General features: G+C 32.9%; 1 protein-coding gene across 1 annotated transcript in view; it reads left to right on the plus strand.

Annotated features, from left to right (window-relative positions):
- Window positions 1-1,831: 1,831 nt before the first annotated feature.
- LOC148274335 (receptor-type guanylate cyclase Gyc76C-like) overlaps window positions 1,832-15,343 on the plus strand; it is a 33,374-nt gene continuing 19,862 nt past the window's right edge. Inside the window, 5 exon segments of the mRNA XM_088237271.1 lie at window positions 1,832-2,045; window positions 8,942-9,139; window positions 12,616-12,681; window positions 12,758-12,998; window positions 15,112-15,258. Coding sequence (XP_088093397.1) covers window positions 1,875-2,045; window positions 8,942-9,139; window positions 12,616-12,681; window positions 12,758-12,998; window positions 15,112-15,258 — 823 coding nt within the window. The 5' untranslated portion in view covers window positions 1,832-1,874.

Genomic DNA, 15,343 nt, shown 5'->3' on the forward strand with positions numbered 1-15,343 from the left:
AAAAACAAACTACATCGAACGACGTCACTAGTTTATATGAATCAGATAATTATAACATTTCAGGATCATTTTGTGACCACTTAAAAATGATATACAGTGTCCGACCATTTGATGAATAGGTACTAGAACATTTTTCCGAAGGCCGAAAAAGGCCGAAAAAGACAACTGCATTTCGGACTGATTGTGCCTAAGTAAAATTGACAAATTCGATGTTTCGTTGTCTCGTTTACCGCACCCTAAAACTAAACAGATTTTTTTTTCTAAAGTATTAAAATGAAATTTTCTGTGTCGGTACCTTTTCAAAACAATATTTATCATATTTGTACAGTTTAATGCTCTAATTTTTACCGCACGCAAGAAAACATTTTTGTATCAAATTTTCCGTAGGGCTGAAGTTCCTCATTAGCGTTTATTTTAATAATAATTAGATATAAGTTAATATTAGGACATTCATATGTATTGTTTTTACTTTTTTAAGACAAAATAAAAAAAATATTAAAAAAAGAAAAACCGATATTTGTGTACGAAAATAAGTATATTTGCATAAACATTTAAAGTATCTTCGTCGGTAACCTATAATTGAACCGTTTAGAAGAAAACATGTATGCATATTCTGCTTTTCATACAGAAAACTTAATTTTAATTGTTAACTTCCCATTGTAATCGGGGCCCTGTTAAGCTGTTTTATTATTTTTTACAGGACCTCGACTCACGTGTTTTATACGTGTATGATTCATATCATTAATTGTAGTGCTTTCACACTTATAGATTACGCAGACAGGGTATAGTCTAAACACACACAGTTTAAACCCGCGCTGTGCCAGCGGGTACCCTGCAAGGCATCGGACCCTCCCACAACATTATTGTTTACCAATTCAAATAATGCATTATTTTGTGTCCACTAAAGCTGTATATCGTTCATTTTATTTCATTTAAAACTCTTTAGATTTATTTCTAAACCAGCTTAAGCCATTTATTATTTTATCAAAATTTAAGCTGTTTGATAAAAAAAAATAGTGTAACCTCACTGGGGTTCCCCGTGCCTAGGACACAATATACTTTTTTTTAAATATTTTTACATTTGAAAATAAACAGAGAAGAGTTAATAATCAGAGATAATTATTAACAAAATGTTCAGACAGAACACTACGTATTTATAATTAAATTTATTACAACAGAGAAGGAAAACATTATTAAGAAGGGAATATAGGAGTCTAGGCATTTACAGGGCTTATGACCTGTCATTGGCTGGTTTAAGTGACTAGGGAGGAAATCCAGCCAGTCTGCAAGCATTTAGACATACTCAAACATTGTTGAACTACGTATTTTTGTTTATAATTAATTTGTGTACATTTATATTATTTAATTATTGACCTCTAAAGCTGTTCGTTATTTTGTAATCACTTAAGCTATTTATTAATGTTTTCATCAGTCAACAATTCAGCTGTTTTTTTAATTATGCGAGATCTATTTACTAATTTATCATTACTTTAGCTGTTTACTACATTTTTTTACCACTTGATTTAACGATATATATTATTAATCAATACTTGATTTGATGATGTTTACTAATTTTTACCACTTGATTTGACGATGTTTACTTTTTTTACCACTTGATTTGACGATGTTTACTATTTTTTTACCACTTGATTTGACGATGTTTACTATTTTTACCACTTGATTTGACGATGTTTACTATTTTTCACCGCTTGATTTGACGATGTTTACTATTTTTCACCACTTGATTTGACGATGTTTACTATTTTTTACCACTTGATTTGACGATGTTCAGTATTTTTGAGCAGTTGATGTGACGATTTGCTCGTTGCAGGTGCGCCCCCCTCGGTGGTGACAGTGGCGGGGGGCGGCGCGGCATGGGGGCGGGCGGCTGGCTGCTGCTGGCGCTGCTGGCGCCGCTGCTGGGCGCCGCCCCCGCCGCCGCGCGCACGCGCCTCACGCTGGGCTACCTCACGGCCGCCCGGGGCACGCTGCACGACCGCCAGGGGCTCGCCATCTCGGGCGCCCTCACAATGGCGCTCAACGAGGTACAATTTTATTCTGGATCCTTTTATACTGTTTGTTCATTATTACTAAAACCAGGGCCTCGATTATGATGGGAAGATAAAGGCGCCATACCTTCACCTTGACGGTATATAGTTGAAGATAGATTCCCTCTAGCGATTATAAAGATATACTACCGACCCCCCACCTTAAAGTTTTGGGTAGCTACATCAATATGAATTAAGGGGAAGCGTACGTCTCGGTACACATATCAACGCTCTAAAATGACATAGCTTCAGTATAACGTCATAGTTGAAGATAAAAGTCTCCCGACCGACTACAAAGGTATAGTACCGATACTCCCACCATCAAGTTTTTATGTAAGTACATCATTTTATACCGACGGGTCTAGAACCCCTCGATACGTTTATCTACGCAATAAAAGTGTCAAAAATTTTGTTCCACCGAACCATTTTTCCTTTAATTATGATTTATTAAAAATTTTTATCGTTTTGAAGTTGGCACTTTTTTTTAAAGCGTATTAAAAATAGGAGAGAGAAAAAGTAAGTTTTGAAGTCGAATTAAATTCCGATATAACTGTCACTTTAATAAAACGAACGCCTAGGTGTGAAAATAATGTCGTTAGGTTCTCTCCTATTAACAAATAAGGGTATTTAGGCGTCAGACACAGATTATATGCGTCAGAAAGTTACCACTCTAAAAAATATTTATTTATTCTATCTGTTTTACTATCTTTCCGAGTGTATATATCGAGACGTTATAGGAGCCGGCTTTGTAGTCGATCGGTAGACTCATACAGACGATCGTTAAGTGTACCGTCTAGGTGATTTCCAAAAGTCATGCCATATTCATGTTCAAGCGAGCATTTTTTGCTTGAATTGGGATTCATTGGAGTTTACAATCGCTTTGAAGTGAGCACTTTTTATTACAGAAGCCTATTTAAAATATAAATGAGAACTATTTTAAATGATAATGACGTAAGTAACGCGGACTAATTGTTTGCGGTCATTCCATTGGCTTGTTTCGATCATATGATGTCGATATGACAAGTAGGTAGAACATACCTAGGTAAGATTCGGATAGTACAGAAGTTAAGTTTACCGTCTCGACATATACAGATGAATATAGCGTTCATAATCAAGGCACAGCCCCGTGATATCCGACATGGCCCATTTCACACGTATCGTTAAAATCCACATGGCACGGTAAAATTAGGTTGGATTGATGTTTGTTATATTATCTTTGTATTCTTTTAAAATTTATTCAGCTGCTGCTTTTGGCTAAAAATTCTACGAAAGGAAATCTAGTGCAGATTATTCGTCAGCATGATCTACTGGTTATTGCGTTTGCCTGACATAAAACATGCTGTGGCAACAATACTTCGACTTCGCATGGTAAAAATGCAGTCATCAATAGACTCCATTCTCTAGGCAATAAGTACCGAGGCATTGGTGATTCATTCCATGTGAAGTTTAGTACTTACAGGACGGCCCTTCTCCTGTATTTCATACGTAGGAGAAGCTAGTGCATAATAAGTTCATTTGGTAAAATATGGATGATGAAAGCGGGTGATAGGAAGGAATGGAAACATTTGTAAGAGCCCTTTATCCAGCAATGGTCTCTTTTTCTCTACAAGGCTGAAGGAAAAGATGATTCCAGATTTGACATACCACCTCTTTCTTGGTCATCCTCGTCTTACGTTACCATTACCGTTCATTCTCGCCATTAAACATATATCTGGGCCCCGATTACAATGGGAAGTTAACATTTATCTTCAATTTTATTTATTTATTTATTTTTACATAAACGGCTTAAATTGCCTTTAACATATATTGAACATAAATATGGAAAAAAATACATATATAAATACATAACAAAAAATTATAAAATCGCATAACTATAACAATAGTAACAAGTATGTAAATACACATAAGCAACCAAAAATATTAACTAAATAAATACATTAATTTGAAAAAAAAAAAAGGAAAAACATTTTTAAATATAAAGAAAAGTTTAAGAATAATATTGCGAGAGAAAAAAATAAATCAGACTCGTTTTATAACTATAGTCCAGAACCAAATATATCAGCCTTGTCCTCATACTGATTGCCATATCTGTGGAGCCTATGGATAGGCGAGTGCATGTGATAGTCGGTCCTAGAACTTGCAGAACAAAAAGGTGATCTGTGGCGGGTATGTCGACCAGGTACACGGAAACACGCCAAGGACAGTCAATTAATGAATTGTTCACTTTATAAAGTAATATTAGGTCAGTTAGGATTCTTCTATCAGAAAGCCTTAAAAGATTTGCTGAAGATAACAATTGATTATAATTAAATAAAGCAACTGGAATATGAAGTTTAAAATTAATATATTTTATAAATTTCTTCTGGGCGCGCTCGAGTGAATCAGAATGTACACGATAATGGGGCGACCAGACTGGAGAAATATATTCTTAACGACTTCTAACGACTTTACAAAGTAAAATTAAGTTTTCTGCGTGAAAAGCGGAATATACATACATTTTTTTTCTTTTAAACATGTTTAATTATAGGTTACCGACAAAGATACTTTAAACGTTCATGCAAATATACTCATTTTCGTACAAAAATATGGGGTTTTCTTTAAGGACAGTCGAAGATAACTCTGTTAACTTTCCATTGTAATCGGGGTCCTGTTTTACCATTTTTTATTCACGGTGTTTCTACTGTATGTTAATCTATGTTTTTATCTTACTTTTTCAAGTAACACATTTTGACGTAATTTTTAACCTAACTTTTTTGATGCAATGGGCCCTTTACGTCATTTTTCACTTAGTCTCCGTACCTCTAATCCCAGTGTCACATTGATCGATTTTGTAAATATGTAGGTACTTATTTTTAGATGATAAATGGCTCGATAACCTTATCTTTCTAATATCCCCCAATATACATATTTACATTGCGGACGGGCATAATAAAATTCAACATTAATACCTCCATTTTTTGATAGCGCGTTCCTATTAATAATTTTATTGAAATTTGACAGATAAGACAGACTTATATCCAAACCATTATATTAACAAAATAACCCACCTAATCCCTGACTGTCTCAAAATAATTTACGTCATGTGATTATAATTATTTATATATTTATTCATTACAACAGTACATTTATTTGCAAATCTGTTTATTTATATCCATCCATCCATCCATACTAATATTATAAATTCGAAAGTGTGTTGGTTTGTCTGCTTGTGTTTCCTTCGCTTCTCAACGCAGCGACCGATTGACATAATTCGTTCCTTATGGATAGTTGGAGAGACGAGAAGTAAAATAGGATACTTATTTTTCATCCCAAATTTAAAAAAATACAATTAAAAAAAATATATATATATCAACGGTGAGCTTATTTGAAAATGAGTTGGCGGTAAGGTGGGATGTCAAAAATAATAATCAATTTGGAATTCATTCTTTAAATTTCTAAAATTGACTTGCTTGGGGTATGAATTTTGGATTTGTGAAAAACCTCAAAAATTAGAATTTTGCACTTTGGTTTTACACTCGGGTGCGATTTATAAATTAAATATAAATGTATAGATCGCATTTCAATAAATCAGCAGATAGAATTTAAAAACTCACTCTTAATAGCCCCCTTAGTTTGACCCTGTACATTGCAATAAAACAATAAATAATAAATAAATCCGTCTAACTTCTTGACTCTAGATTCTGCCTCTTTTGGGTTTCCCTGCGATTGCCTTTAGTACTTTCATATCTGACGTTCTGAGCAGTTATTTGGGTTTTCTATTTAGTTTTTCTACTGAGTTTTTCGTATTTTTTATTTTCTCTCTATCTATTCTCGCCTCTGTTGTATACACCATGATGTGGTCTGACACACGTTTTGTATATCCGAATTATGTTTCCAATAATCATGTGTTCATTGTACTATACGACATTTCTTAGGCATCCAAATGTTTACTAACTGAGATGGGTATGTTCTCATCATCACTATGGCAGCATCATCTGCATGGCATGTGATGTTAATGACCTTATCTCCCTTAGTAGATTCACTACTTTTTTTTATTTTTTTTAAGATAAGGTTTTAGGCGTATATATTGTTGTGCTGTATAAAGGTGCTAAACTTGCTTTTTTTCTTTGTTGTTCTCGATATGTGTTATTTTCTAAATGTTAATATTATTTATGTCCCGAATTGAGTTGTTGTAACTCCTGGAAATGTAATTCAACGTATTATACTTGTAAAATACCTTTTGTTATATGATTTATAAATAAAAAAAAATTAAAATTAAAAAAAATTAAAAAATTACAGAATAGAATCCTCCCTTACCGCCAACACATGTTTTCAATTATTCGACCCACTCTGTTTCATTGAAATATTATGTATTGTATATCTTACGACTATTTTTTAATGTACCTACACTTATATCAATTATCCTTACACTGTATAATATTTACCAGTCTGACGATGCCTATTAGAAGTTGAAGGCGCGATTGATCAAGTTAATAAGTGCCAAGTATTTTTAATGGTAACTTATATTTGAACATAAGTTTTTATATCTATAAATATATTCAGTGGTATTATTAGAGCACACATAATAATATGTTTTTGTTGTTGTATTCCAAGATTCAAAATCAAAGTAAATAAGAAATATTCACAGCTAAAAAATATTTTTTTAATGCGTAAAAAATAAATATTTCCGGGTTTTAACTATAGCTATTGATCAAACAACCGGCCCTCAGTTTATTTGTACCGATATGTCTTGACGAAGGGACAATTTAATATTGTTTTGCAGAAAGCAGCCTTTTTGTTGCCTAAATTTTTGAAAAAAAAATTGTATTGCTGGTATCGGGTGCAGTTAGGTCGATTCTATGTTTTGCTAAAAACAGCTAGGCCGCTTTCATGCAAAAACTGTAATAATCGCCTTCTGAAAATAGTGTTGATCACAAAAACGGCATTTCTCAATTTGCAGAAAACACCCATAGACTAGAAAAATCTTACGGTTTAGATGCTAGAAATGTAGTGTAATAAATTAAAGTGGATAAATACATTAGTATTTCAATGTTGTAAATTCATTATTTTTTATTAAAAACCGGTAGTAAAAAACATGTTCTAATACAGAATGTAACCTCATACATTCGAAATTTGATCATTCAATATTAGATCAGGCTTTTTTCTGCAAAACGCATATTTTAAGTTGTGTGGTCAGCCGGACTTAAAAACATCACCGAAATTCCATTAATAAACATTAAAATTAATTTTTAAGTTAGTGTAACAAATTAATTAGTACAATAATATAAATGTTCAATAAAATATGTTCAATACATAATGACACAACATACATCAGTAGTTTAATAGTTGACCCAATTATTCAATATGGATTAAGAATATGGGGATTAAGTTTTAAATCTTATACGGATAGAGTCTTGAACTTACAGGTACAAATTTAAAAAATTATCGTACCTGTAAAAATAAAGAATGAGGCAAAAGACAACAATAAAATATTATTTGATTTTGTTAACGTTTTGCCAATTAACAAACAGTGTCAATATAAGATAGTGACAGATCACTTCCTCGATTGTAATTTTAAATCCAAAATAAACCACCAGATCATGACCCGACAAGTATCGGCACAGCAACTGATGGTACCACGACAGAAAAACTACTATGGTGACAGAACAATGGGTAGTGTAGTACCAAAACTGTACAATTTAATACCAGCTGAAAATCGCGAAGAAAAAAACCTAATTTCATTTAAAAAAATAGTCAAAAAATTATTAAACAGCAAGTGAAACTTAAGTGTATAAATATATTTTATTCTTTAATTATTATTAAACTATGTACTTACTTATAAATTTTTTAAAAAATGTAATGTAACCCGCAGACAAGCTTCGGCTTTGCGGGAACAAAAATACAATTTTGTATGTTACTTATTTGTTAAAATGAATATAACTTAATAAAAAAAATTAATAAAAAAAATCACAAATAACTATCGACGTGCTAATAAGCGACGTGATAACAATTTCTCACCATGGTTGTTTATCGTATTCGCGATCACAATGAAACATCCGTGAACACCTAATATTAAATGTCAAAATATTTACGTTTCGCGACGTATAATCCTGCTGCGCAATCACATATTTAAATTTCACCGGTGTAAGTATGGAAAATATTCCAAAACTGCTATTTTTATTCATTTATTTATTATTTATCATGCTATTTATTACATTTAGCCGGCGGTTGGCCAGCCAAATGTCAAGAAAAGCAGTCGCCATAGTAATTGTAATTTAATTTTCACTTTTTTGTATTAGATACTCGTTACTTTTTTGCAAATGCAATATATTTTATTATTTTTTTAAGTAAACGCCGATTTTTCGCCATTGAACTGTATTTATTTACGAGGAAAACAAAAAACAAACCGAGCGTTGACTTAGAGATTACACACGCGTTGACTTATGACTGCGATAACTTAAGCATGTTCATTATTGTTCATTGTGATCGCTCAAATGCTTAGAAGGTTTTTAAGCTCGTCGATGGTTATTTGTGATTGAGCTACAGAGTTTTACTGGGGCTGGCAGTTTTCTGCAAAATGCACATCTTAGGTTGAGGGTCAGCCAGACTTTAAAAATCATAAAAACTGGTCAAATACATGATTAAATTATTTTTTGAATTATAAAAAAACAAATGTATGCATTATTTATCATTTTTTCGAAGTGAAAAACATTCCAACTGTTTTGTAGATTTGATTATTGACTCATTTCACATAAGTGCTATTATCCCAGTTTCACTGTTCTAGAGCTGGCTTCTTTCTGGATAGCTGCGTTCAATCGTTTTTTAAAACCAGTTAGCACGCTAGTGATTTCAAACAAAATTCATTTGCGTACATTCTTAAATATTTTTTCTAATTGAATGATTATAATTTTCAGGTAAACAATAGTCCAGATCTTCTGCCAGATGTGGAGTTGGTCATGAGATGGAATGATACCAAAGGAGACACAGTGATCGCCACTAAAGCCATCACAGACATGATCTGTGACGGCGTCGTGGCATTCTTCGGACCCGAGGAGTATTGCTATGTGGAAGCAATCGTATCCCAGTCTCAGAATCTACCCATGATTTCATATGTAAGTAGGTACCTACTTGTCAATTTTATTTTGTATTTATCAGAATCCAGTCGTACATAGAAAATTGGATTGCATTTTGACGCTAATGATGAATTCGATATAAACTAGCAAGAATAAAATTGTAGAAGCAAGGAAAGTATTGCATTGGCTACGTTTTCCACAGAGGGTGGAATACAAACACTGTTGGCTTATGTATAAGTCACTGCACAACTCTGCTCCAGAATATCTAAGGGAACTCTGCATTCCAGATGAACTAGCTGACAGACGTCTTCCGCTTAGATCAGCTACATCTACGTCGAAAGGAAAACTTATTATACCTCTACGCAAACAGCGCACTAAATTCGGCGAACGTGCATTTGCGGTCGCAGGCCCTACGGCATGGAATGCTCTCCCAGCAGAAGTCCGAAACTGTGAGAGTGAAGTGATGTTTCGGAAGAAACTTAAAACCCACTTGTTCTCTAAATCATTTGAATAAATTCTTAGCATGTGGTGGAAAAGTAGTATGAAAAAGTACATTATTTTTCTTAAATTAAAAAGTTAAAGTTAAAATTAAATTTATATCTTTATTTAATCACTTTGTAAAGCGCCCTTGAGGTATTAAAATACGAAAATGGCGCTGTATAAGTTATCCATAATTATTATTATTATAAAGTAAATTGAACCGAGTTGGCGGGAAAACAAATTCCCGCGCGGGTGCGAGGCGAGAAATAGCGGGGGCGAAGCCCTAGGGCTTCTATTATATAGTGGACTGTATTTTAATATATAAATAAATGAATATCTTTGATATGCGGTATGAAATGTTAATCAGTCACAACCCCAACAAATGAAATGGATCAGGAATGGAAGCCACTAACCTGGTTCGTTCTTGATGGAATTGCGGTCCGACTGATCAATTGCGAGCGGCGCCAACACTAGGACAGGCCCCCGATCTGGAGCTGAACACTGGTGGTTGGTGGAACAAATGGTGATGCGGCACACGTTTGGCGAAAAAATATACGACACGAGGTCTTGCTGTGGCAGGTTATCAAAGGATACTGGAGGGGGGAAGTGAACAATAATCGACAAATGCATACCCACATAATTCGCAACCACGAGTTGTGATCTTGTAATAGTGTTTCAAACTCACGAATCATTTTTAGGCTCGAACCCCAATATACCACAATTTTTTATTATTTTATTTTTAAGCTCAGTTATTTCAGACTAGCTAACACATTGACGCACTCTTGCCGGTATACAGAAGTTTGTGCTGTATTTTGTACAGGGTTCGATGGATATATGATAGTTATTGCCGATATATATCGATGATATTTATAATTTAGTGGGTTTCGCTGTTTTTACGAGACATTCCTCCATTTCTCCATATTTAACTCTATTGAGATTCCCCGGGCACCATAAAGTCGCGTTGGTTTAATGTGGAAGTTCTGCCCTTAAGAAAATGGTGCATAATATTCTTACGCGCGGTAAAAATTGAAACATTAAATTGTATGGCAAAGTTTCTTGAAAATGTATGAAAATAATAATAAAAATCATTATAATAAAGACGAACTACTTTGAATGACGTTCTTTCAAATCCACCAATGATAGACTTCTATGATAGATTTCTGGTTTACGAGAAACCAATTCGCTTATCAACAGAACTCATCGAAGAGAACTTGTGTCGTCATATGACGTCAAACTTTTAAAAAAATCATAGTACTGATAATACGATACACAAAAATATATTTAAAATTTAATGTGTTAGTTTGAGTCTATTAACAAATATAAAAAAACACCGAACTTAAATAAAATATAACATTTGAGTTGATAAATATCAAACGCCAGTATGTCCACCCAATTCTTTTTTCATATTTGTTCTACAAAATGCAGTGAAAAAAAGTATGATCATTTCAGTACTGTTCCAATTAAAACATGTCCTCATTATTAAAATAAAAACACTATCAAAAAACTCTCTGTCAATTCAGAAGCTAGTAGGTCCACATGGACACTGTGGTGAATCGTTATGGACATACCTGCATTTGATATTTATCAACTCATTTGCATTTAAAGCGTATTCCATATTATCGTATAGAAAAAAACATTTAAAAGTTGCGAGAGCATTGAATTCGATGCATTGTGCGTAAATGTAGAAATACATCAATATATACGCCGAAAAAACTACCATTTATTAAATCTAAGAATCGGTCATCTGGTATAACACAAATTTTATGCGAGAGGGGGATGAAGCATAGACAACATTTCTATATCTAGCATTATCAACATTAAAATAAACGCATGATCGTGGTGATTGGTGTAACGTTAAGTGGAGTCGTGTGACTAAATTCATTGCCAACATAGTAAAATGGCGTTTTTGAAAAGCAAAATTTTGTAATTGAAATTATTGATTATTAAGGTTTTTATAAACACTAGAGAAGTTTTTCAATACTTTATATGTACAGTTTTTAAATCCGATATTCCTACCGAGTGATAATACCTTTTTGTGTTTTGAACTGGTTTTGTTCCTGTGGTAGTATCACAGACTCACGGATCAGAGGTTTGAAACCTAAAACCTGCTCTACCATAATTAGATTGTACAGTTATTTTAGACTATTTAAAAAAAAATCTGTAAATTGTAAGAACGCAAATTCTTATTTTTACAAAACTGGTTAAAGTCATTTTTTAATACTGAAAATAAAGAATACCTGAAAATGTTTTCTGAAATAACTGAAAGATTTTCAGAACTCAAGTTCTCTAACTTGTAAACTAAATTGTTCTAAAAGGATCTGAAAAATCACGAAGCGTTGAATGATTTCATAACTTTGCAATGCAGACTAAAATATAGTCATTTTAGAAATGTAACATGGAATTTACAAGGATTTGTCTCTGTATTTAAAAATGTCATACCTAATTAGTTTAAATACATATTTTTTATACCTGAGAATATTATGTAACAATGTCGTCCAAATTTATGTAGACAAGAACTTGATTTCACCCCTTAAGGATTAATATATTATTAAGATTCACAGAACATATTGCAAAAGAGACGGAGAACATTTTGAAGAAGATAATATGGAAGTCTAGGTATTTACAAGACTTATGACTTGTTGACAAATAGGCTGTTTTAAGTGACCACTTTACGCTCTGTGTAACATTCGCCATTCTGCCTTTGTTTGAACATCCGTATTTCCAAAAATTTCCATCTGTTGTAAATAACTCACTATTAGAAAATGGGAATCAAGTTGCGGTAGAGTAGGGTTTGAACCTCGGACCTCTGATCCGTGAGTCCAGAACACTAACCACGGGACCACCACCCGTTTATTGATGCGGGCGGGATTCATCTGACTGAATTATTTTTCAAATGTAGCAGGCAACACCGAAAAGTTATTTAACTCACTCCATTGCTTTTTGTTAATTTACTAACAGAGGTAAAAAACAATTCTTTGACGTTTAATGTTTTTACAAACACAAGAAAAATACAACAAACCTTTATCTTGTTTCAGAAATGTTCAGATTACCGAGCATCCACTATTCCTACATTCGCAAGAACTGAGCCTCCGGACTTGCAGGTAAACTACAAAATATTAGGAATCTCACCGACAATTCTCTAACCATCGGGTAGTTAACATATTGTATTACTTACAGGTAACCAAATCTGTGATATCGCTACTTAAATATTACAGGTGGCAAAAATTCTCCATAATTCACGATGACAGATGGTTGACCGTTGCTTTGTCTCTAGAAAACCATGCCAAGAAAAATAATATGACGGTGAATCATTTGCGAGAAGTTCTTGATCAACACAAGTGCTGTGAACTTCAACTCTTGTGCTGTAATGTTGGATATTGGTACCAGTTTATTCAAGAGACTAAGAATCGAACAAGAAGTAAGTATATACTGTGTTTATACATGCATATTTATTTATTTATTAACAGCCGTAGCTACTTTGTACAAAATATATAACATAATTAGAAGATATAATAGAACAGTACAAAAATGATCAATTTAGATGAATTCATTTACACAGAAAAGATGATATTTAAAATTAAAATAATAAAATAAAGACAAATATTAAATTAAATGTTATATATATTTATACCAACAATATTTTGAGTTTGTCCGATTTTTTGTAGACAAGGACTGTATTCAACTCCCTGGTCCATGAAGAAGTATAGAAATTTAAAAAATAAGATTTTCAGGTGTTGCCTAGTATGTAGGTGAAATAATTCAATTAGATGAATCTCACCCGCATAAATAAAGGTTTCAACTCTTTAACTTCACAAACATCAACAGATGAAAGAGTTGAAGGAATATAGATGTTCGAATATGGGCAGAACGGTGAATGTTACACAGTGTGTAAAGTGGCCACTTAAACCAGCCATTGACAGGTCGTAAGCCCCGTAGATGCCTAGACTTCTATATTACCTTCTCTTAAATGTTCTTTATCTCTGTAAGAAATACAAGAGCATCAAACAATTTAACTTAGGAACAACCCAGGACTAACAGAAAGAAAAAAACAGTTTTTTGTATTCAGCAATAAAGTTCTACGGTTCACTTTCTAATGACTTGAAAGATATACAAATCATATACATACTTAAAAAACACCTTAAAAAAACTGTTCTTACAGCCAATGTGGCGAGTGATATGTGATGTTAATTTATCAACTTTTAATAGTGCCATAATATATTATATCCCTTCATACCAACTGTTAATAATATACGGAATATTTTGTACAAATAAAATATGTAATGTAATGTAATATTTAATTTAATATGTAAAGTAATACAATGTGTTTTGTCATAAATATATTTTTTTAAATCTAGTAAAAGGAAAGCATAGTTAATAGATATGGTTAAACATAATAAAGGTAAACCACATTAAAACATAAAGGTTTGTGATAAAACATAGATACATTCTTAGAAAAGTAATAAAATATAAGATTGTAAATTTTACATAGGTACATTATGTAAGTTAACATAATACTCACAAAATGATTTAATTTTTGGTTAGTTGGTTATTGTTGTAATATCAGTAGTGCCTATATTTCCCGTTTTGAACTAATCTAGATAGTAAATATGAATGTAAATAATGTTTCAGAGGTCTCAAAATAATTATATTTATTCTCTCTTTTTTATATAAGTTTAAAAGTTCTGGACAAAGACTGACACCTAAAGCTATCCCAGTAAAAATCACTGTTTTATTGACATCAAACATGTCATGATGTATATAAATCAAAACAAACTTTAATGATTGTGGCAGCCTAGGTTGTGAAATTGCTAAGACACATAACTCATGCACGGAAGGTTTCGGGTTTAATTCCCGGTAAGAACACAAAAATAAATATTATTTTTCTCAAGCCTGGGTGTCCTACGCTTGTAATCCACCACTGAAATTGGGCCTCCTGGCTTGCTGCTTTCTCCGATCAGTCTAGCCAAAATGGCCGAGAGTATAAGACACGCAAGAGTCACGCTTGGGGCATGGGTACTGCCAGCAGGACGACCCTCATTCGGTCATACAAATCGTACCATAGAATGAGTCTTGCTGGCAGGACCCGTTTCCCTCGGGCCGTCCTTCCAGGAGCGCCTTCCAAAAGAACAAAGTGTTGGTCGTTCTATAATTAATATTCTCTCATTGTTATACAACCTAATCATTTTCCTACAGATCCATTTTATTTTAAGTTTATTATAAATATTTACGCCGTTATAATGGGAATGATAAAAGTAAACCAGTGTATTAGAATCAATTTCTTATTATCACATGTTTTTATTCACCTTGAAAGAAAAATGGCATTCTTATACATTGTTTTCATTTAAATAAAAAGTAAACTCTCAATTAAAATAGTATTTTTTTACAAAAGCAAAACGTTAGCTCTTATTTACTGAACAGAGTAGACATTCATTTTCAATAATCTCTCTTTAAAATGCATTTAATTTTAAACATTCTGTACATATATTTTCTTCGAACTTTTATATTCAGCAAAATGTATTTTTGATTTTCAGTTTACGTTTATTTAGGAAGACCCGCAACATTAATTCAGTTTATGCATTCAATGGATGCAGCGCAGTTATTTCTGCACGGAGAATACATGGTTATTTTTGTCGATATGTCAACATATACCTCTAAAGATCCTTGGAAATATTTGTGGAGTGAGTATTGCACAATTTCACTCCCTTCCGTGTCATACTTTCATCAGATTTATATATGTGTCATTTATTTTATTTGTTCCTGCAG

Source organism: Micrasema longulum, unplaced genomic scaffold (assembly GCF_059751315.1).
Source record: "Micrasema longulum isolate JH-2025_06_02 unplaced genomic scaffold, ASM5975131v1 h1tg001677l, whole genome shotgun sequence".
Taxonomy (NCBI): Eukaryota; Metazoa; Arthropoda; class Insecta; order Trichoptera; family Brachycentridae; genus Micrasema; species Micrasema longulum.